This window comes from Chanos chanos, chromosome 7 (assembly GCF_902362185.1).
Source record: "Chanos chanos chromosome 7, fChaCha1.1, whole genome shotgun sequence".
Classification (NCBI taxonomy): domain Eukaryota; kingdom Metazoa; phylum Chordata; class Actinopteri; order Gonorynchiformes; family Chanidae; genus Chanos; species Chanos chanos.
Genome location: NC_044501.1, coordinates 18348711 through 18373058, shown reverse-complemented (window position 1 = coordinate 18373058; position 24348 = coordinate 18348711). Strand labels below are relative to the sequence as shown.

The following is a 24348-nucleotide window of genomic DNA, read 5'->3' as shown; positions in this document are numbered from 1 at the left end:
AGATGGAAGAAAAATACATTCTCAGTTTGAATGAGCCATTAGAAGTAGGAACATGAAAATTTATGTGGAAATAGCTTAATGTATGGTCTTTTAGTGTACAAAGTACCAATGTCTTTCCATGTTCCCTTCATAGATAAATACACATAGTTGAACGCATTGTTTTACCTCTAGGAAAAAAAACGTCCATAATGAAGAAGCAAGGTCTTCCCTTATAATCTCTACTTATCTGTGTCCCAGCCTCTGAAATATTGAAATACATACTTTCTGTAGGCTCATTTAACTATAGGTCATTAATGCAAGCTTTCTTCTTTACTGTCAGGGCCTCATTATAGAAAAAGGCAGTAACTCTGATAAATGCTATATTCAATGGTGTGGTTTAATTTTATAACCCATTTTTGAAAAAGAATAAGATACTCAATAAAAAATTCAAATAACTCTATTGAAAACAATGTGCAATGTAGCAAATTCATTTATTCGTTCCTTCATTTTGTAAGGCGCTTAACCCAATTAGGGTTGCCGGGGGTGCTGGAGCTCATTGGGTGAAAGGTGGGGAAACACCCTTGACAGGTCGCCAGTCCATTGCAGATGTAACAAATTATGTACTAGAAATTATATGTGTTGAAACCTATTATCCTTTAACCATGTAACTTGAACAACAGGGCTGAATTGGGTACATGCTTGGTGTTTTCTTGATAAGTGGAATCCCTATGTTCCATTATTCACTGATTGGTGGCAAGGAAGTGCTCAAAGGCCACTGTGATATCTTCACATGACAGGGCCATTTAGGATACCACTTATTCCTCCATATACCAGAGGTTTTATTAAAATATTGCACTTATTTTCAATATGCAGGACCTTACCAGAGGCACAATTCCCATTTCAAATGCCCTCTATTCCAATGAATATACTGAAAACATGTTTATCCTTTATTTCTTACAATTCCTATGACACAGAAATTCAATAGTCATGGAGATATTGAGGCAAAAAATGTAATCCTGAAATGGATGTTTTTCTGCCACAGGAAAAAAATATCTCTCAAATCTGTGTCTATTTTCATATGAAGGAAAAACAGAAAGACTTACCCTTAATAACCATACATCAAGCAATTTCCATGTACATTTTTATATACCTACTAGCTACGCCATGAAAATGACCAAAATGTGCTACAAGGTCTTGTTTTATTCATAATATCTTCATGTCCATTGGTGGTAGAGACCTCAGATATTGGCACCAAATTAATAAAGATTGTATTTGCAAAAACAATAATGATTGATATCATATAGGTGCAAAAATGAGGGTTTGTAGTGCCCTCAGCATCACTCTTGTGTAGGAATTTGCACTTTTTTCCAAATCTAGGGCCTAATAAAAATAGAATGGCATGCAGTACAGACTTTTAATGGTTTTGGCATACAGAAAACATGTTTGTCTTCCATCTTACAAAGTCTGGTGAGGCTAGGAACAATACTTATCAAAATATTAATGCCCAAAACATGGCCTCTCAGATATGGCGTTTTTGAGGCTATAGGAATGAAATAATATCAACAGCTGAAAATATATGAAATCATAGAATTTGAACAGAAATATTTTACAGGCCTTGGTTTTGGGACCCATTCATGATATAGACAAGGTTTGAACAAAATCTGAGATGGAGCTACAACAACCTTATCTGATTTGACATGGAATGACCCATAGACAAGTTAATTAATCACAGGATGTCTCTTGTCAGTATGGATTAACATGTCATATCATTCCGAAATGGTTTCTTTAGTTAGAAACAAATTAGTCAGGCATTCCTGTGACTTTATTTTTTAGAACAATAACATAAATTAAGCTAAATGATCACGCCCAAATTGATCATTTTCATTTCAGATGAGTCATACAGTAATTAGTAAACACCGTCTGGTGATTCCAGATCAAATCCACAAGCCATGAATCTTACCATCTCAATTTGTCCCGATTATTTATTTATTTACTTGTTTTGTGTTGTTTGAAACAAATAACATAAGCATTCCTTCCATATTATTTTGCCTAATAATCAGGTGTTCAAGAAATAAAGCTAATTAATTGCATCCAGATTTAATTGCTTCCAAATTTTCATTTCACACGTTTCACTAGGTTTCACTTGGTACAAAATAGTAGGTATCATTTCATGAGGAGAAATCTCTGTCCTTTCTGATGTTTCAGATGTTAGGAATACTGGCCAAATGGTCACAATCTATCCACTGACCGACCCCCCCCCGCCCCCCCACGCCCACTCAACACCCCAATGCTGTCCTTAACTAAACAATGCTAAGACAAACCATTACACATTGATTTATGGAGAGTGGGAGCCGTAGTATATTGATTTGGCATGGAAGGACCTCAATCTGATCATACTTAACAGTTGCATCCTGTGTCTGACAGATCAAGAAAATCCATACATCCCTCCCATAATGACCCTGTTGTCTCAGTCATGTGTGAGGGATGTGGCCACCAATCTGGGAATGAGAGTGTCTATCATGTCATTCTTCAGGTATGGAAGACAGTGTTCAACGTCCCTATAGAATAGAGATCTCAGTGTGTTCTGTGCTTATCACAATCTGGAAAGATAGAGGAAGAGGACTCAGTTATCTCAGACAAGAGGGCTAGGTAATACTGTGCAATTGATAAAACAACAATGTGTGTGTTTGCGCGTGTGTGTGTGCGCACATGCGCGTGTTCATACTTTTTTTAAACCAGAGTCTGTCCGAAAAGTAAATTTTCAGATGGATCATTGAATAAAATTTTCAAGCGGACAAGCGATCTTTCATCACAGATGCTGATAAATCAGATCATTTGTATCTCACATCGGCAGATACATTCTCTAACACAAAACAGAATTTCTACTTTGGTACATAATTCATGAAAAGTTTGAAGCTTCAGTGCTGTGCCGTGGTTGGCCATGAGTAGGAATCGGAATGTTTTCTTCCTTTCTCATACTACATCATAGACTAGCAGAAAACAGACACGTTTTTACCAGCACTCATCGGTAGTTCAAATCCATCATGTTTCTTCTAAATTTCAAAACATACCTCTCAGTCTTTGACTCCTCCTCCTGGCCTTTGGGATGTATTCTTAACTGTGTTTTCCTCTTAATAAGTTTCTCTAGCTGCACTCTTTGAACACTTTTAGATGATGAACTTGTTTCCAAAACTCTGAAATCCCTCTTTCATTGATGAGTTGCAGATGGATTCATTTGTTAAATGTAACAATGGTTTTGGGGAACATTTCTGATGAATCTCGTTTCCGTCATAACCAATAGTGCCTCAAACCGGATGGAAAATATGTATTAATTTCCGCGTTACTCTAAATGGGCATTGTAACTACTCTCGTTCTATAAAGTAGCAATATGTTGGTAGAAATGTGTAAAATAAATGAAAGAAAGAAAGAAAGAAAGAAAGAAAGAAAGAAAGAAAGAAAGAAAGAAAGAAAGAGAAAAAGGAATAAATGAATGAATACTTCAAATATATTGACATGTTTGGAGATTAAATCACAGTTTTAGTGTGTGTATCTGGATGTATATACATATTTATGCTTTCATTGATTTTTTAATTCTTTTGTTTAATTGTTTTCTATTTATTCACATTTTGTACTTTTCTGTTACATGCAAGGACCAAAAAAAGCAAAAGAGCTTTGGGATTACACTCTCAAAGAGAGCTGAAAGACCTGTCAATCACATTCTGAACCTCACTAGAAATGAATCTTTATACACGGGCAGGTAGGAACTGTGCTTCTTGCACAGGCACTGAGATCAGTGGTTAATCTTCCCAAATAAGGTAAATATACATTTTGTCAGTTGTTCTAAATTTGGTCAAATTTGCATAAGCCTTCTTGGAATTTGAGAAATTATGAAAAAGTTCAATCCAATTGTTCTTGTGCAGTTGAAGTCTGCAGCTCATGTAAATTAATTAGCTAGTAAGCCATCTCCTAGAGCAGGACTGTAAGGAGAGGAAGCAGCCTACTGCTGCAGCAAGCCAACTGAATATCCACAGTGTCCTCAGTTGACAGAAATGATTATTTTATGTCGAACCATTGATCCCACCTAATGGCATTATCACATTATCACCAGTTGCCTTTGTGAACGTTTATTTTAAGTGATTGCTGCTCCTTCGTAGACACTTTTCCTGTGTCACTTTGAGAGAAGAGACAGCAATGTATTGCTTTTTCTTTGCATAGTAGAGAAAAGGAAATGTGATATAATTGGATGAATAAATAAATAAACAATAAAAAAATGAATAATAAATGAAAGAATAAGTATACGTGAGCAGACATAGAGATGTACAATCTTATTTTCTGACCTAATTTCCTTATTTATTCATTTATTTATCAATTATTTATTGTAAAATTTGCTTATTTTCTTCAGTCATTCATTTTTGACTAATATGTTCTTTCTGTTATATATTGGTGTATTTTTCTATTTTTTTTTTTTTTTTGGTTTATTTCATTTTAATTTTGGCACTCTTAGTTCTCTATAATAAATACAACTTCAGAGTCAAAACCACCTGATCAGCTATGAATGTATTCACAAGGCCACTAATTCCACTAATAAGAGTTTGAACATTTTAATAATGATTTAATAATGAGCTTCATGTATGAAATATGCGGAACGAATCACAGTGAAATATGAAATGGCTAAAATGTTCACATTTTTCATTTTTTAAAAAATGTTACAGTCCCACTTTTTGTCATCCTTTCTGTCTCATGCCCTCTCCCTCCCTCTCTTTCTCTCTCTTTTCTCCACACAACATCTCCCTTTTCTCCTCGTGTCACATTCAGTATCTCTCCTATGCGCTGTTCTCAGTTACTCTCGCAGTTTCCCAATCTCTGCCTCTCTATCAACACACAGAACCCCCTTTCTCTTTGTCTCATATTCTCTCTCTTTCTTATGTATCTTTCTGCCTCTGTCTGTTTCACATTTCCTCTCTCTCTCTCTCTCTCGCCATGTACCCATCCCTACATGCACTCTCTCCGTGTACTCTTCCCCCTGTTCTCTCCATCTCACTTTCCCTCTCCCATGTATCCTTCACCATATTTCCTCTCTCTCCATCTACTCTTCCCCTTTCTGTCTATCTTTGTCACATTCCATCTCTCCCTCATGTAATCTTCCTCCCCTCTGTATTTTTTTCCGCGCTGTCTCTCTCGCCAGTGCATTCTTCCTTCTGTCTCTCCATTTCATATTCCCATTGTCTCCCATGTACTTCTCTCTGTGTCACATTCTCTCTTTCCCACATACAGTCGCCCCCCCCCCCCCCCCCCCCATATGTTGTATGTGATTAAATGGTGTAGTACATTTACAAAGACATGTTTATTTAAAGGAGTACTCAGCCACAGCTGGGGAAAAAAATCAATGCTCATTTTTCTGCTGCTGTGAACTTTGATATATGAACTACGATCCATCCTCCTCCTCTTCTCTCTCTCTCTCTCTCTCTCTCTGTGTGTGTGTGTGTGTATGTGCATGTGAGAGGTGAGAGAGAAAAAGAGAGAGGGGGAGAGAGAGAGAGAGAGAGAGAGAGAACAACAGAAGCTGTATCTGTGTAGCAGGTGTAGTTTTGACCCTATTCAGTGTCTGCCTGAAGCTAAACTGTGTTTCCTACTCATATTTTGTCTCTTAATTAAGTCTGTGGTGTGTGTGTGTGCATGTGTGTGTGCGCATTCGTGTGTGTGTGTATGTATATATGTGTGTTGATGTGTATTTGTATGTACATTTGTTCATTCCTACACAGTTGAGCTGTTCTGCTATGTGCTTTACATCATCCTGGGTAGGCTAAGACAATATAGAATGTTTGGATACATGCTAAATATTCTGATATATGAGAGCTGATCTTTTCTCTGGCACTTTAGTTGGCCCTTTTTGCTTCTCATACTTTATGTGGTGATGAAAGTCTGCTCTGTGGGAAAGCAGTGAAGACCACTTTATTCACCAGAGGACTGAATTAGACCCGAGATCAAAAAAAGTGTTTTCCGCCTGAGAATTAGTTAAAGGTTAGCAGCAGTTTCTTCAGTGATATGACTAAAGATCAATTTTAGCCTCGGGAAAACACTTTTCCTCCCATTTCTCTAGTGGTGCAATTGGTTATTGTTAGATTTAACTAACTTGGTGTCTGAAATATGAGTCAGAGAGATTAAATTTGTGTTCATTACGGATAATATTCATGCTGAAAGCAGTTTTCCGCACCAAAAGACTCCATAATGCAGTGTTTCCCTGTGTTTCTCTGTGTGTTTTAGATATATGATGGGCGTGTCTTTGGAGGGCAGAGACCTGTCATTTATGGATGACGGTTATCAGGTCAACCCAAACCTAGTGGTCATCGTGCTTAACACTGAGAGGGAATGGGAGAAGGTAAGATACCAAAATAAATCCTTGTCTTGATGTAAGTAAATGCTTCAATTCCTCCTTCTATACCCTGCTATACCCTGAACACTGATTAGCACGGACAATAGCCAACCAGCTGTGATATGCTGACATATATTAAAAGGCTAGTTCATACTATGTAGCAATAACACTGTAAAGAATTGTGGCCCAGTTACCATGACAACTGATAGAATTTATGTTCAGAACATACAGATGTAAGCAGAGCTAGAGGAGTCAGCATCGATGGCCATGTCACGTTTCATTTCGAAGTTCTTTATTAAACTGTCAAACCATATCTTCCCATCCTAATCATTCATTTAACATTACAAGAGCAAGAGTAAGTAGTTGTCTGATGTCTTTTCAACATGCACTGAGTCAATAAGAATGCCAGATAATGGCAGTCAAACACCATCTGTGAAAAATGAATGTGAAGACTACTATAAATGAAGAGCTACATCACACAAGAGATAATGGGAATGACAATGAATCGGACTATGCCCACTTGTCTCTGCACCCCGGGATCCTCAAAATCAAAGCCTCAATTATGATTGCTCTCTCAAACTTTACATCTGCAAATGAAATGAGCTATGACTTCCAGTCACTTCTCATGCACCAATTTGAAAAAAATTATCCTCAGGATTTCAAGCAGTAAATTGGCTGTGTTTTACGATTTCCGGTTTTCATAATGACAATAAAATGACTGACTGGTGAGGTTTGTGTGCAAGGGGGATCTTGACAGGAATGAGACGTGTTCGCGGTAGGTTACTTGTTCCCGTGTAGCATAAGTCGGTGTTAAAACAGAGGGAAGTAATTCAATCCACTTAAGTTTTAGGTTAGAGTAATTTTCCCTCTGCAGAGAAAATGTTAGCATACTGTTAAACTTGTCATTGCTACCTGTAGTGTTGACCTGACTGGGAGTGTGATTGGTTTTATGAATGTCTGGCCCCCTCTGGATTGGAGTGAATTAGCATACAGGGATAGACACTTCCAGAAAGAACCTTCTCTGTGAAATATGTTTCCCTCCCCCCTTTAACTTCCCCCACTCTCTTTTTTCCTTCATTTGCGTTCCGGTTAATATTGTTTATCCAGGAAATAACTTATTTGTTTTCTTTGTGATTGTGCAGTCTTTCTTCCTCTCTTTCACTCATTAGTTTTACTCATTCTCGCACTCTTTCACCACGGTTTATATACTCATTCTCTCAATAATTTGCTCACTCACGCATTCTTTTAATGAGTTGTTAGTTCTCTGAGGTGTGTTAGCTGCTGTGTGTTTTGACAGCGCCCTGCAGTGTGTGTGAAGATACACACACACACACAGACACAAGAACACATGCACTCTTAAAAACCCTGCAGTGTGTGTGTAGTGTGTGAGACTAATCATTTCTCACTGTTTTGAGGTGGAACAAAGGTGTGAGTAGATAGTGATAATGGAGCATACAAGCCATGCGTGCACACACACACACACACACACACACACACCCAAATGCAGTATAAACATGTAATACCCACCAAAAACTTGTAAAAATACAATACAAACGTGCGTTATAATAACTTACCTAGCTGCCTCTGTGACATTACTAAGGCTGCAGGCTGGGTTACAGCTGGTTATTGTGATGTCTAACAAACACAAAAAACACACACATGCATGCCCTTGCACACACACTCATGCACACACAGACCTCTTGTGAGTTATCTGGCAGCTGCAGATTAAACTGCTGTGATGCTGAATCAAACACATGAGGAAATAATTACACATCTGCCCTAGACACACACACACGCACACACACACACATACACACACAAACACACACACACAGAAAAAGGGAAAATTGGAGTGTTGGTGGGGGTGGGGGGTGGGAAATAATTACACCCATTAGCACTATGTCAACAAGCTTCTGTCGATTCAATTAGGGTGAGGATCACATTCGGATAGAAAGGATTCTACATTTTGGTCTCGCTTTCTCACTCTCTTTGTGTGTGTGTGTGTGTGTTTGTGCGTACGTGTGTTTTTAGATGGGCCGTTGGGAGAACCACTCATTGATGTTGAAATTCCCAGTGTGGCCACGCTATAACTCATTTGGGGACACGGAGGCGGACGAGAATCACCTGAGTATCGTCACGTTGGAGGAAAGACCTTTTGTCATCGTGGATGATGTCGACATCCTCACAGGAACCTGCATGAGAAACTCTGTCCCCTGCAGGAAACATATCAAAGAGTAAGAAGCAGAATGAAATGGCGATGTCAACGCAACATTAACACACAATATTACGATTGTTCGCACACACGCAAAAAAAACCAGTACAACATGAATGGTCTCATGAGACCATATAAATACAATAATACAATATTAACCATACTACAGAGATACCATACAAATTCAGACCTCAACTCACCCGCATGCAAAATGAACACATAAAAAAATGAATTACATCCATGTGTTATGAGTATAATGGAAGCCAACAACTGATGCTCTGCCCAAATACATCAAAGCATGATTAAAAACCTCAGCTGTGTCCCACATAGAACAAGCTGGAATAGCATAAAACACAACAAAAATGTTAGTACATAATTAAAACAAAATAGGTATATGTAATACTGTACAGCATAAGCATGTGCATATGTGTGTGTGTGTGTATGTGTCTGTTTTAGCAACACAACTGGAGGTTCGTATATAAAACAGTGCTGCAAGGGGTTCTGCATTGACATCCTGAAGAAGATAGCCAGGAACGTGAAGTTCACCTACGACCTCTATTTAGTCACCAATGGCAAACATGGTAAAAAAATCAACAACGTCTGGAATGGCATGGTCGGAGAGGTCAGTCTACTGCCTATCTATCTATCTATCTATCTATCTATCTATCTATCTATCTATCTATCTATCTATCTATCTATCTATCTATCTATCTATCTTCCTCTGACATGATTTATTGGTTCTCTTACCACAGGTTGTCTATAAGAAGGCTGTCATGGCCGTAGGATCACTGACCATAAACGAGGAGAGGTCAGAGGTCATTGACTTCTCTGTCCCGTTTGTGGAAACGGGTATCAGCGTGATGGTGTCCCGTAGTAACGGAACAGTTTCACCCTCTGCGTTTCTGGGTAATGAAATCCCCTCAGAAATCATTAAATCCAATTGCTTCACACTAACATTCTCTTTGAAATACCTTTCATCTTATTTTCCTGTTCTTGGCCTTTTTCCCACCTCCTCCCTTGTTCCTCAGAACCCTTCAGCGCTTCAGTCTGGGTGATGATGTTCGTGATGCTGCTGATCGTCACTGCTATTGCTGTCTTCCTTTTTGAGTTCATTAGTCCTCTGGGTTTCAACAGAAACCTTGCGCAGGGAAAAGGTACTTCAACCATACATCTACTTCCTCATTACAGTGACTCACCTCAGTTACCTGTATCTCCGAATGAATCCCAAAGAGTAATGCTCAGCTGAAACAATGGGCCTTGATCAGACCACTGGTGTTAAGATAAAAACAAAAACATAAAGCAACATTTCAACACAGTAAAGCAATGTACCTGAAATGATACACCTGAACGAGTGTCACGGTAATGTAACAAAACTACAAAACATACACATTACGTTGCTAATAATTTTTTAAAGAATTTTTTTCCACTTGAAACTCTTTATATAACACTGGTGACAAAAGCACACAAACCTGAAGATAACACCCACACACACACACACATATATATGCAGTTAGCTATAAGACATGTCAGCCATAGTTATCCCCCCCCTCTCTCTCATCTGTTCATTCTGTTCTAACATCTCCTTCCTCCAGACCCTCACGGTCCCTCATTCACCATTGGCAAGGCGATATGGCTGCTATGGGGTTTGGTTTTTAATAACTCTGTACCGGTACAGAACCCCAGGGGCACGACCAGTAAGTTTATCGTGTCTGTCTGGGCCTTTTTCGCTGTCATCTTCCTGGCCAGCTACACAGCCAACCTCGCCGCATTTATGATTCAGGAGGAGTTTGTCGACCAGGTCACAGGCCTCAGCGATAGAAAGGTCAGTCGGAGTGAATGAAGTGCTCGGAACTTTATGCAGTTTCTGTCTAACTTGGCAAGACCAGGAGAAACTTTGGGATAACAACACTTGAAAAATTTGCCATGTGCCTTTTTAAAAAAGACGAGACATCACAGTGAAACAATCAAAACCCCCTGGGATCGCTTTCTCCCAATTTAAAAGCTGTGTCAGTGTGAAGGCCTTGAGCTGTTGCCTGTAAAGATGTTCTGCTAGCGAAGGCTTCTATTTTGCATGTACCTAAATGTTGATGCTAAATTTTTAATGCTTTCTAAAACGTTCCTCTCATTCAACACAGTTTCAGAGTCCGTATTCCTTTTCACCACCCTTCCGATTTGGGACAGTTCCTAATGGCAGCACTGAGAGAAATATTAGGAAAAACTACCCAGACATGCATCAGTATATGGTCAAATACCATCAGTCTGGAGTCCAAGATGCACTTGTAAGCCTCAAGACTGGGTATGTCAAACACTGTACTGTAGCACTTTGAGTTACACTGGAGTGCACTCCTCATAGAGGTTTTACATGTTCATGTTGTTTGTGCTGACTATACTAACTACAGTTCACTATCCAAGGTTTTTTTGGCAGAGTCCCCTAATCCATTCTAGTTACATAAATTACACTGGTGAAAATACAGTTAGAAGACTGTGGCCAGGTCTTGATTTTATATAGACTAATGTGTCTGTGGCCAGTGTAATTTGCTCTGTGATGTTATGCTTCATGATTAAGTTGTGGATATGAGTTGTTGCTCATTTATTGCTCATTTCTTGGTTTGGGGTATGCAGGAAGCTGGATGCATTCATTTATGATGCCGCTGTCCTTAACTACATGGCGGGTCGAGATGACGGCTGTAAGCTGGTCACCATCGGCAGTGGCTACATCTTTGCCACCACAGGATATGGTATTGCCTTGCAAAAAGGCTCTTACTGGAAGCGTCTGGTTGATCTGGCGATCCTTGGGATCATAGGAGATGGTATGGTTCTCTCCCTTTCTCTCTCTCTGTCCTTTATCAAGTCCATTGATATTGATCAATATATTTCATAAACACGGCAACCTATTACATCAGTAACACCAGCAACATGCTGTGTGGTTCTGTGTTTGGTTCAATGCCTGTGTGTGACATGTGACTCTCTCTGCAAATTTCTAATGCCATTCCGTTTTTTTAATCTTTTTCTTGCCTTATCTCTATCTCTCTGTGAGCAGGTGAGATGGAGGAGCTGGAGGCCCAGTGGCTGACTGGTATCTGTCATAATGAGAAGAACGAGGTGATGAGCAGTCAGTTAGATGTGGATAACATGGCGGGCGTGTTCTACATGCTTGCGGCTGCCATGGCCCTGTCTCTCATTACATTTGTCTGGGAGCATCTCTTCTACTGGAGGCTACGCTACTGTTTCACAGGCCTCTGCTCTGGCCGACCGGGACTCCTCTTCACCATCAGCAGGGTAAGGATTACAGTACAGCCATGAGTCCTAAACCACTGCAATACATTAAAACTCTGAAGTAGAAGCTAAGATACAACAACAGAACATGACAAAACTTTGAATATAGCCAGAAGCATGGTGACCATTATCTTATCTTATCTGTGCACCACCCTCAGGATGGTGAAATTTTTAAGAAACCATTGACCCTTATAATGTAAGTTAAAATGGGGACTGTAATACTGTAATTACACATTAAAATACAGCCACAAGCTGCATATTAAAAACACAGAAGGCTGGAACCATAAGATGACTAATGATAGCATACAATTACCCCATTCACAACAAACTTCAAACCTGGGAATTTTTAGCAGGTTTTACTGATTAACTGCTCAGTATGAATAGGTCTACCAACTAAACTCCTGCCAGGAGTTCTCCACCTTTGGAGAGTTTAAACCCACTAATTAATTAGGAGCATTAATTGGGTATTTATGCAGCTTTCCGGAGATCTACTAAGTATGGCTTCACAATGTCATCTTACCATATCTGTCCAATTACAAGATGGATACAACAACTTCAAAGCAAGCAATGCCAACTGTCAACAGTCAAGCATCATACAAAATTGCAGTTTTACTTCTGAGATGTTAGCCATGGCTAACTGCATATAAAACCCAGTTTACATAATGTGTTTTGGCAACTGGAGCAAACAGGAAGTATTTCAGCTGCTGAGCATCCATGCAAGAAATATGCTATGCTAATTTTGGGAACACTATGGGATTTGATCATACACAGGCAAATTCATGACGCTGTGTTAATGTTAAACTCATTACTCTGCAGCATAGCTCTTATGACAGAACTCAAAACACAGAATAGTTATTTTGCACATTTTGAGTTCAACTGAAGTTCAGTTGTAGTTGAATTCAACTATGAATAGTTTTCAAGCAAAAAAAGATATTCTTGTACCATATCTTTTACCTGGGTCTCTGTTCAGAGAGTCCAACTGACTGTATACCTGATAGGAAAAAAAACTTTGGTGTCAGAGGAGAGTGTGGAACACCAAAAATGTCAGACTTGCCTTTCATCCCACATGCCATGGTAAAACATTCGAACATTATGAAAATGACCAAAACCTGTAACCAGTCTTGCTAAGACTGAGCACTTCTGGAAGCTTTTCACATCAAACAACAAATACTAAACCCAAAACCTAAAAACAAATACTAAATTAATGACTTATTCAGTTACTAGAGGAATACCAAAACGCTCCTAAGTATTATTTAGCTTCAGTGTGAACAATTTCTGCTCTGCTCTTTCTTTCCCTGGCTATCTCCTCTCTTCCTTTCTTCCCTCTGTCTGTCTCTAGGGCATTTGGAGTTGTATTCATGGTGTTCACATTGAGCTAAAGAAGAAACCAGAGCTGGATTTCAGCCCCCAGGCTAATATGCTACACCTTCTTAAATCTGCTAAGGAGATCACTACCATTGGTGGAACGAAACTTGCCTCCCCTAAACGTCCGGGAGCAAACCTCCTCCCTCATACCTCAGGTTTGTTGGAGCTAATGGGTGGAAGCAAGGGTAACAGTCTCACCCAGAAAGATACAGTCTACACCAATGCCAGCACAGTGCTCAGCAACCGTCACAAAGAACCACTTAACAATGCTTTGATGCCCGGGCAGCGTGCCCTCAGTTTGACCGATGGCACAGGCGATAGCACTGGCACCATAGGGGGTGGTGACGGAGGTCGTCCTGTTTCCAAACCGCGTGCTCTCTGGAAGAAGTCAGTTGAAACACTACGACAGAGCCAAGGACCCACCAGCGATTCCCCACCTTCTGTGGCCCCACCTGTTGAGCCTCGAGCGACGATGAAGAGCCAGCGTTACCTTCCAGAGGATCCGCCCCGTTCAGACATATCTGACTGCTCAACTCGAGGAGCAGATGGGCAAAGGCAGCACAAAGCAAAGGAGACATTGCGTAAGCGGAATCGCCTGCCGCGGGATCTGAGTGATGTGGAGCTGTCAACGCTAAGGAGCCAGGCTAGCCAGCAAAGCAATCACAGTGGCCAAATATACTCACAGAGCAGCCAAGGCAGTCAGATCTACACCATCGACTCCATTGATCAAGACCATGGACTACACTACCCAGACATATTCAGCGATCACCGTGACAACAAGCATCGCTCGCCCACTGCCAACCAACAGCCTATCCTACAGCTAAACAGCAATTTGCTCACGCAAGCTCATGAACCTGATGTTATGCAGACGGCATCGGCAAAGGATAAGAAGTACAACACATATGCCAAGTCTGGTGGGCCCAGTGGGAGCACTTGTGGGACTACTTCTGGGCAGGATCACCGCCAGACACACTGCCGTAGCTGTCTGTCCAAAGTGTCCAGTTACTCTGGACTTTACACGGTGCGATCTCCACAGTATCGCTGCGACGCCTGTTTGCACAACGCTAACCTTTACGACATTAGCGAAGACCAGTTTTTACATCCAGACAGCAGTGGTGGTAGTGGAGGGGGTTTCAGTGGATACTTGCCCCAGCCAGACTCACCTTTCACAGCATACCTACCGCAGAATGATCCTTCTCACGGCCAGGAGGGCAACGGCCTCATCAGCCACTACCAGAACGAAAGCATGATCATACACCGCCAGCACTCCTATGAGAACCTGCCCCAGAAGAGCTCCTCACGTCGGGTCAGCCTTCAGGACACTGGGCCTTACGCAAACCTGCCAACTTCCACGCTTATCCCGAACAAGCCCCCAAAGAGCCAGTCTGCGCACCTGAACCATACGCTGGCAGGTGTTGGTGTGAGTGGGCTTGGGGTCGGTCGACGCAGCAAGTCGTTGTATCCCGCTCGCCCAACAGAGAACCCTTTCCTGCAGACGATCCGCGATGACCAGCGACTGGCACATGGCCGCAGTTCCACGGACATTTACAAACAATTAGTGCCACTCACATTAGGCCAGGGTACAGATGGCAATGGGCTTGGGGTGGCCACCTCTGACCTCTTCTACTCAGAGCATGTGATGCCTTATGTAGCCCCGCCTCCTGTTGGCACATACCCCGCCCCCAGGGCAATGAGTGCTGGTGGTGCTCGACGCGTCTACAAGAGGATGCCAAGCATTGAATCGGATGTCTGAGGGAACAAGTCAGATGACAGGGGGAGAGTGAGAAAGAGAGAAAGAGAACAAGAGAGAGAGAGAAAGAGAGAGAGAAAGAGAGAGAGAAAGGGCAAAAGACAATCTTTCTGGGTGTTCAATATATGGATATGGATAAATATTTCAACCATTTGAGTTGTTTTGATGCATTGTTAAGCTTTATGACTGTGTGGGTAGCAAGTCATTAGTTTGGATTTTTTTTTTTTGTTTCCCACGCTCGGAGGAATCTTCCTGAAGGCAAGGTCAAAGGTCAACGTCACATCAGGTCGTCCCCTCTAGTTGAGCGGCAACTCTGTCTTCCAGAAACAAAACAACAACTGCATGCAAGGAAAGGACAGTCTAAAGCGCAAGGAGGGGAGGTGCAGCAAAGGCTGCTGGGAAGTACAGGGGCAGCTCCAAAGAGTTTTCTTCTCCTAACCGACAGATAAGCAACCAAATAAAACATCACATAAATATACAAATTGGCCCAGAATGAACACAAATACAGATACAAAATGCAAATAATATACATGATCACATATGATTACTCATACACAAATTCAGCAACAGCATGCTGATTCAAATGAACCACACACCTTTATAAAAAAAAAAAAATACAAAAGAAACACACAACAGATAATGCCAGACACAAAAAAACAAGATAAATAATCAGAACAATAATGCATCAGCACACACACACACACACACACACACACACACAAACACAAACACAAAAAAGTGAAAGGCAGAAATATAAGTAAATAGCTTCAAGAGGTGAACAGCTCCCAAAAACTTCATGAGCATAAGAGTCTGATCAGAGCAAGTGGTTGGTATTTATCAGATATGATTTCTGATTTCAACTTGCACTATTTTAGAGTATTTTTAAAAAAAAAAGAGAGAAAGAAAAAAGGAAAGAACTTACATTTTGATGGTTTTGGGTTTAAAGACGTATTTCTCCTATGCCCCGGGAGGTCAGATTGAAATGAAGGACTCCACTCCTATTCTTCCTCATCTGAGTCCTGTGTTATCTTCCCTTGCATGCAACAAGTAGAAAAGAAGTTTTTTCCACATCATTGCAGGAAACTCGGATGTGCACTATCTCACCTAACGAACAAACAACGATGACACGCATATCTGAATTGTGTTAAGTTATTTCTATCGTTGTCTAGAATATTTAAAAAATTAAGACGAGCACTTTTTATGGTTTTTATACACTGCCAAATATTAGACACAAAGGTTTGCAGAGTTCTAAATGTGAATTGCAGAGAAAAAGAGGAAAAGAGAAAACAAGATGAAGACAGGAATAAACCAAAAGAAGAGCAAAAAAACTTCAAAGGCGAGAGCAAGAGGAGTAGAAAGGAAAAGAGAATCATTCAGCTGTTGCTATTTGATTCTACAGTGCATTGGCTCAGAGAGGGATAACATGAACTCTATAATATGAGTCCTCACTAACAAGATGATGTCCAAAAAATTGACTGCAGAAACACTGCAGGAGATTTTGGAAATGTCCTTTTCTCCTCTGGTACACAAAATGTATCACCTCCCGCAGAGGTAAGCCACTCTCAGTGTTTCACAAACTTCTTTGGTTGTTTTGAAATACAAGGAACGTTTCAGCGATATGCACAATATCAGGTTGCAATATGATATTTATTTATGAAAATTCCTAGTTTTAATATGTTTGATTATTATTTCATTTAATTCATGAATTGTACTAAATGTGGAATTCATTTTAAAATGTGATTTAATCTTATGTATGTATAAAAAAAAATAAGAGCATGTTAATCTCTTCTAAGGTCAGATTTTCTGATTGTTCTCTGATTTTGTTGTGAATGGGAGTACATGTTTACAGTGTATATGGAAATATGGATTAATCTCAAATGTGATTTTAATTCCCATTTGAATTACAACATAAAAAGTGTAATATGACCAAAATTGTCCTTTATGAGCAGATGTTTTTGTAGCAATTTCCATTCAAGAATCAGGTTGATTTCCATGTTCAGGCACAGTAAAGAAATTCACCCCTTCCCCCTGCACCCCCACAACAGATGTGATATTAACAGTTTAAAGAAGCTCTTGAAAATGAAACCTTCTGAGGTGAACAGTCCACCATTTTGAAGACAGCTCTATCAGCTCTGTGTCCAAGTAATTTCCTGCACATTTCCACATAAAAGTAGACTTACATCTAAGTGCATCAACTTTCATCTGTGTCCCCTTAGGAGAAAAAAAAATCACTCACACTCACAAAAAAATGATACGTTTAAAAATGTCTTGAGTGATGACTCAGATGTTTGTGCCCACGTTTTTTCCTCAAGTAAATAATTTTAATTTCATTTAAAGTAAACAACTCCTAATTCAAAGGGGTTCAGGATTTTTTCTCATACTCTGAAATGCCTTCTCTCTCTCTCTTTATCAGACTGTCACAAAAACCCGCTGAAAAACAATATGTGCTAGCATTTGCTCAAAACAATTTAGTATCAGTCTACAGAGCATATATGCTCTTAAACTATCTGTGAAACAATCAGACTTCGTCTCTAAAATAATAGCTATTAAAAGGTGATGGTCTTACTTAATCAGGGTATACACAGGGAACACTGCCATCTTTTCTGAAGCTAAATACCAAGATTTGGACGTTATCTTGGACGTTGTTTTATTTTTGGAATTTGAATGTTATATTGCTGCCCTGTGAAGGCGGAATTTACACATACACGTCAGTCTCATTTCCACGTCAGTCCTAAATATTAATGAACGAACCATGTGCTTCTCTTGGCATTAATGGACAAAACAGTAAGGGCTTGATTTTAATTGGTCTCAAAGCTGACCTCAGTGGTTAATATCACCCATATGTTTAAATTTTTGACAAATGCTTAAGTATTCTAAGTTGGGGAAAAATTGGGCTTGGATAAATGTGTTGTCCAACTAAGATCTACTTTCATACACAGATAACTTCACCGCACCAATTTTGGAAATTTATGGTTGCTCTACATGAAACAAATTTGGAAAGGACAGGCATTAAATGAGATATCCCTGCAGGTGTTTAATACGATCACAGGCACAGTAAGAGACTTAACTCACTATGTGTGTTTCAGTTCGTCTTTTCTGTCACCGCTTTACATCATTTCATGAAACAACCTCGGGCAAGTTTCATCTTAAAACAACAGCCTATGTAATGCCTACCGTCGCCCGTCGTCAAAATCGCAGCAACATCACCTATTATGACAGAATAGTTCCATTACCAATTTTACAATCTCCATTGTGGAGAAACAGAAATCAAATCCACTTAGAACAACGGTGACCGAAATAGACCCTATTTCAGTGAACCTAAATGCCAAGAAAATCATCCTCTCAGAGACACAGTCTGCATACGTCGCAATGCTACATATATCCTACATTCAATTTGGTGTCACTCATAAATATTTATTTACATTATTAACCCAAAATGAAACTTATTATTTACGGTTTAAGTAAAAATTTATATATTGCACCACTGTATTGACAACGTATGTTTTTTTTTTCTTTCACGTCATTAGTACATGTAATAAGGGAGTAAATTAATAACATGATGTGTTTCTGTGCAGACGTTACACTGTATTACATATGAAAGCACTATGTAAATACACAATATAGTTATTAAGAACACGATATGAAATGGGCTCAATGAAGCATTTAAATTCATCATGCGTATTTTATGCTGTCTTGATTTGACTTAACAGACCTTAACAGAACTGACTTTTAATGACAACACACACACACACACTCACACTTATTGCAGATTTTCTTTAACTTACACTTTTCCTTTCACAGGTTAATTAAAAATAGAGTTCTATTGTGTGTTTTCATTATCTGTCAGACACCCTGTTATGACAAGATTTAAGTCATAGTTAAGACAGCTTTATAAGGCTACTGTAACAGTCTGGGTGTTTCATGGTATACCAAATACACAGTAACATTCATAAACAGTATGTATATGCTATATAGTGTGTCTTTAGACTGGTACATGTGCTATGTAGTATAGCATGTAGACACTTGGTAGTTCATATGTACTGTTTATGTTGTTCGCAGTGTATGTGCCCACACCAATTCATTCAGTTCTGGAGATTTCAACACTGGCATTTATACACACACACACACACACACACACACACACAATAACCTCTCTCTCCCTCTCCCTCTCCCTCTCCCTGTGTGTGTGTGTGTGTGTGTGTGTGTGTGTGTGTGTGTGTGTGTGAAACGAGGGTAGGGAGGTTGGGAGACATTGAATATTTATATGTGTGTGCTATACTAAACATATATAGTTGCGCACACACACACACGCAAAGAAACACACACACACACACAGGCAAAACTTTGCATTTCTGCTGTGTCCTTTAGCTTTAGCATGACTTTCGGTAATAGAAACACACTGTACATTAAAGCGTATCTTTATAAAGAATATATAAAACATGCATAACTGACATGTGGCAAGGCATTTATGAAGCTCATTGATTTTTTTTTTTCCAATTACTTTCTTATCAGAAATGTAAGCTGACTCGCTCTGAACAACATGTATGCTACGATTCATCTCTGCTCAAATACTCTTTATAAACGCCTTATATGTCACTAATGCACGCCTTATGAAGACTGTGTAAGCCTTGTAGGTTTAAACATAGATGCTGTGTGTGTTTGTGTTCTCAGAGCCTGGTGTATTAAGGCCAGTGACTGGTGGAAGTGTTTGATTAGCATTAATCATTGCTGAGACAGCAGGTTTTTGGGCAGCCAATGGAGAGACCTTTAATGTACAGTGTGGCACAATCTGTCTCAAGTTATCTCAACGGTAATGTTTTCCTTATGTTTATATTCACCTTATATCAGCACCCACCAATGTTTTCTTCACATTTCATCTGTGCTACAGCTAAACCACACACTAATAGAAACTTGTACAAAAACTTCATGATTTTAGCCTGTGTTGATGTTATCGTTTCTGATATTCAGTTTTTAAATTTGGTATTTATTGTGTATTGTACAGGTGAATTCATAAATATCCATGTAAAATTGTAAATAAGTAAAAAAAATTACATTTTCTTTCCCAGTTTCTGTCTCCCTCCTTCTCCCTGTATTTCTTCCAGACTTTCTTTAAATCTCTTTTTACGTGTCTCTTACGATCTCTCTTCCTTGTTCTCTCTCTCTCTCTCTCTCTCTCCCTCTCTTTCTCTCTCTCTCTCTCACACTCTCTCTCAATCTCCCCTGACTTTGTGTTTACGATATAACTACATGCAACATATCTAATAAGGGCTTGCATATACTATATGCAAAGGTAAATTGAGGACAGCATCAAACGCTGTGTGTGTGCATGTGTGTGTGTCTGTGTTTGTGTCGAGAGTGTTCATCTGCTGTCTCTGCCTATGTGGGTAAAAGCAGTATTTTTAACGTCTGTGGGGACCATAAGGTCTAAATATGCTGTTGAGTGGCCTAGTGGAGGCAGCGAGCTAGAGAGGGAGAGAGAAGCAAGAGAAAACTAGAGATACAGAGTGGAAAGCACAAAAAGGGAAGAGAGGTGCATTTCACCAGCCGAGTGTTTCACCAACAGCTTTAGTTAGACTTGCACTCTTCAGACTTTGCGTTAAATGAGCATAACTGATATGTAGCCATTCCTGAATAAAAACCTGAGGCGTAACTTAACTACTAATAGTATAACGTTTAACTCTTTTATGTTGTTGTTCTGCCCTGCGCCAATTTCATCAGTACCTGCTTAACCAAGGCATGGTTTGCACCGTCTAGTTTATTGCTTGGTGATTTTGAATTCCGCAAAAACAGAACGGCGCAAATGTAATTAATATAACAAAAAGTTCGTAACTGATCGCTAGTTTCTAAGGTTTCTAAGTATGCAATTTGGTCAACACATATTAAAATGCACTTGAACCAAGCAGATAATTCAGGTTAACTTCTGAGAGCTTACACACCTGTTTTCTGTCTAAAAATCAGCATGTAATTAAGGGATCAAAACAAAAAGCAGCAGGCTCTCCAGGTTTGCATTTTGACACCACTGTATTAGACAATACTGTCATCTTAAGTACTCCAGTAATTGTAAATAGCATGTTTATGGGTTTTTTTGTTATTGTTGTTGGAAAGATTTGAATTTCTCAGGATATTTTGTGTCGGCGATACTTCTACTCTCACAAGTAAATTTGGAAGAAACAGAAATGCACTTTACCCACCGCTACATTTTGTCAGGCCTCGGCTGTTAAATACCTTTGTACTGAAAGCCTTTTTTAGCTAAATAATATACACCAACTGTCATCGATATTGTTGTCTTTCCCATTAAGTTGGAAACAAATATGCTATTTGGCGTCCGTGTGAAAAGTCACTTACATACAGAATGGTGACATTTTCCTTTTGAAAAGCATTATGGGATGTAGTCGCTCTGGAAAGATGTTGGGAAAGTGTTGTTTACTTTGTATTTTCGGTTAAGGCAACGTTACACTAAAATGTCAGTTTGCTTCGGAGAACTCGGCACCTTTTCAAATACCTTTTTGAACACTTGGCAAGAAGGAAAAAAACAGATGGATTTCACTCCAGTTATTGTGTGTGAAAGCACATGAACTTCAGTCCACATGCTTCTCTTTTGGGAAACCATGATAATGAAAAAGAAGATTGAGGTCAGTACGTGTAGCGAGACTTTCATTGTTTCGTTGAAAAACCATGTTGAAAGATGCCTAAAAAAAGGCCTATTTTACCGAGTGTGTGTGGTAACAAAATATACAGTCTTAATAGGAGCCTCCTAGCCCAACATTCACCCAATACCAAGTCATATGAGTCAGTAGAAATCGTCAGACTATACTTTCTCCCATTACCACCTATCACAGCGCAGTGATCCAAGGTTAACACAGGAGTACATACACTGGAGGAATCCTCTGCTGATTTTGTTGATAGTTTGATTGTTAACACCCAGTGAATGCTGCAGTTCTAGCACTGTGCTCACACATGTGGTTGATGGACTTGCCTGAAGACCGCTGGCAAAAACGAAGCTGAAACATCTCATTTGCTTTAAGCAGGATAGGCAGAGGACCTTAGATTGCTACAGGGGAAGTCAGGCAACAGGCACATGTCAGTTAAAGCTTCTACTGCTGCAAATGGGCCATTTAGCCTAGCAGTGTGGAACCAAACTCAAACTGCCTGCAAAAACAGCCCATCCAACAAGCTAATTTGCTGGATGTGTTCTTGTATCTGAAGCCGCCAGCACAGCTGATACTTAGTCTCTTTATCAAATTAACTCCGCTAAAACCAATCTCACTGCTGTTTTCTTGCAGCTGAATGCCACAAAAACCCCTCAAGATAAAAGTGGAAAGGTGTGTTTCAGCTATAGAAATAAGCAGACACAGATTTGATTACTTCAAAACAGGAAATCGGTGGTAAGTGCTAGAAAGCACCTCAACTACTTTGAGGACTTATATGGAAAGAAAACCATTCAGCATTCAAGGGATTATCACTATTCCTGTCATATGTCTGTTATGATGCCACAATGTCCCAGTAATTTATTTTAGTGGTGGAAAGGGCAGAAATTGGTTCAATGGGGGAGAGACTAGCTTGAGGAAACCAAATTGAATTGGAGAGAGCTTTTCCACATGGAGTCCAATGGGCTTGAAGAGCTCCTAACAAAATAAGATTGAGTGTTCTGGGACAAACTGGGCAAAAAATCAAAGGCCTGTGAGCTAGAATTCTCTTTGCCTCTTTGGCTGCCCCAAGACTAGTTCCTTATGCATTGCCAGGAAAAAAATGGAAGCTGAGTTGTTCGAACCAGAACACATGGGAATACCACAGCCTGTAGGGTTTTCTGAGGGCTCTGAGTAAACCTGTACACCAGTTCTCCCAATGGCCAAGCCTGACCACACCATCAGTCTGTGACCGCAAACAGCAAAAAACCGTAAACAGTAAAACTGGTCTTATTTCCCCTTCCTAAGATGAACAATATGTTTTCAGTGGCTTACTAGAAGAACTGGAAAACCCCTCCAGACAATCTGGAAACCAGAGGACTCAATACACTTCTGCTTGTGTCATTTTGCAGCACTCACAATGGAAAATGTCTTGAAAGGGATCTCACATTTTGTGGTGTACATGGATGACGTTCTCATCATAAAATGGACAAAAAACATGTAAACAATATTGTAGAGATTCTGAGACTCTTTAATACAGCTAAATGGGTGCACCTGAAGAGAGAGAGAGAGAGAGAGAGAGAGAGAGAGAGAGAAAGAGAGAGAGAGAGGGAAAAAAAAAGCTTTTTTTCATGTCTTAGAAGTGATTTGTTTGGGTCACTGGGTGGACATTGATGGACTACTCGCCATAGAAGACAAAGTACAGGTCATCAAGGATGCGCGGCCACCCTGAAATGTGGCAGAACTTAAATCATGCTGGGGCATGATTAATTATTACAGTCTTTTCCTACCAAACACATCCACAGCACTAGCACCTCTACATCACCTTCTGACAAAAAAAGAAGTACAGTAGGAGGTTAGGGTCCACAGAGAAATGGACTTCTGAGACTGCAAAAAATTGCTCCATTCATCTATGGTCATGCATTAGGATTTAAACAAGATAGAGAACAGGAAAGCTAATATGAGACCGTTTACTCTGTACAATGCTGGAGCTGTACTGTCTTGTCAGTTAAAAGATGCATGTGACAAGTCAATTGGACATATTTCTGCATATCCAAGTGCTCAGAGAGGCAACCAACAGTTTGCAGAAGAAGCCCTCTCAGTACTAGTTGGCATAAGGAAGTTTCATCAGTACCTTCATGAATGGTGTTTTACAGTTACTTATGATCTCTACTGACATGACGACTCAGTGAAAACAGAATTCAGTGGTTGGCCTTTTCCTTACGCTGTGACCAAGTGTGAATTTGTGCCCGGTAAGGGCTTAGACATTGCCAGTGCGGATTCGCTCATACATCTTCCATTGGCCATTGCCCCAGAGTTGGTGCTACTACGTTCAAAACAAGTGTTCTTGCTACATTTCTGAGACTCACTGCCTGTTTGCTCGAATCAAATCAAGAAATGGACAGACAGAGATCCGCTCCTCTGCCAGGCTAAAAAAAAGCTCTTGTGCTACAAGGTTGGCCAAACGATACCATGACAGAGAATGTCATAACGTACTTTTGTAGGAGTATCGAGTGCACAGCTGCCAGAACAGAACACTCTTGTAGAGTTCTAGAGCTCTAATCCTGATCCAAGAGAGACAAGCTATTTCTCAAAGCTCCATAGCTTTCATCCTGGCGTGTGAAGAATGAAATCCACGACAAGTTTTTTTTCTTAAGTCTGGAAGCATGGCATCAGCACAAACATGAAGAATGTGCCATATAAAAGAAAAACTGTTACTGTTATAAAAACTTCAAGAAGACATTAAGTGTACGGCAGTTGTCAAAAA

The 24348-nt window shown here is 39.9% G+C and overlaps 1 protein-coding gene across 1 annotated transcript in view; it reads left to right on the top strand.

Annotated features, from left to right (window-relative positions):
* grin2ab (glutamate receptor, ionotropic, N-methyl D-aspartate 2A, b) overlaps positions 1-14958 on the top strand; it is a 56317-nt gene extending 41359 nt beyond the window's left edge. Inside the window, exons 3-12 of the mRNA XM_030780110.1 lie at positions 6244-6358; positions 8384-8586; positions 9021-9186; positions 9317-9470; positions 9593-9718; positions 10157-10386; positions 10700-10860; positions 11187-11374; positions 11605-11843; positions 13180-14958. Of these exons, the coding sequence (XP_030635970.1) occupies positions 6244-6358; positions 8384-8586; positions 9021-9186; positions 9317-9470; positions 9593-9718; positions 10157-10386; positions 10700-10860; positions 11187-11374; positions 11605-11843; positions 13180-14958 (3361 nt within the window). The remainder of the gene's footprint in view (positions 1-6243; positions 6359-8383; positions 8587-9020; positions 9187-9316; positions 9471-9592; positions 9719-10156; positions 10387-10699; positions 10861-11186; positions 11375-11604; positions 11844-13179) is intronic.
* The last annotated feature ends 9390 nt before the right edge of the window (positions 14959-24348 follow it).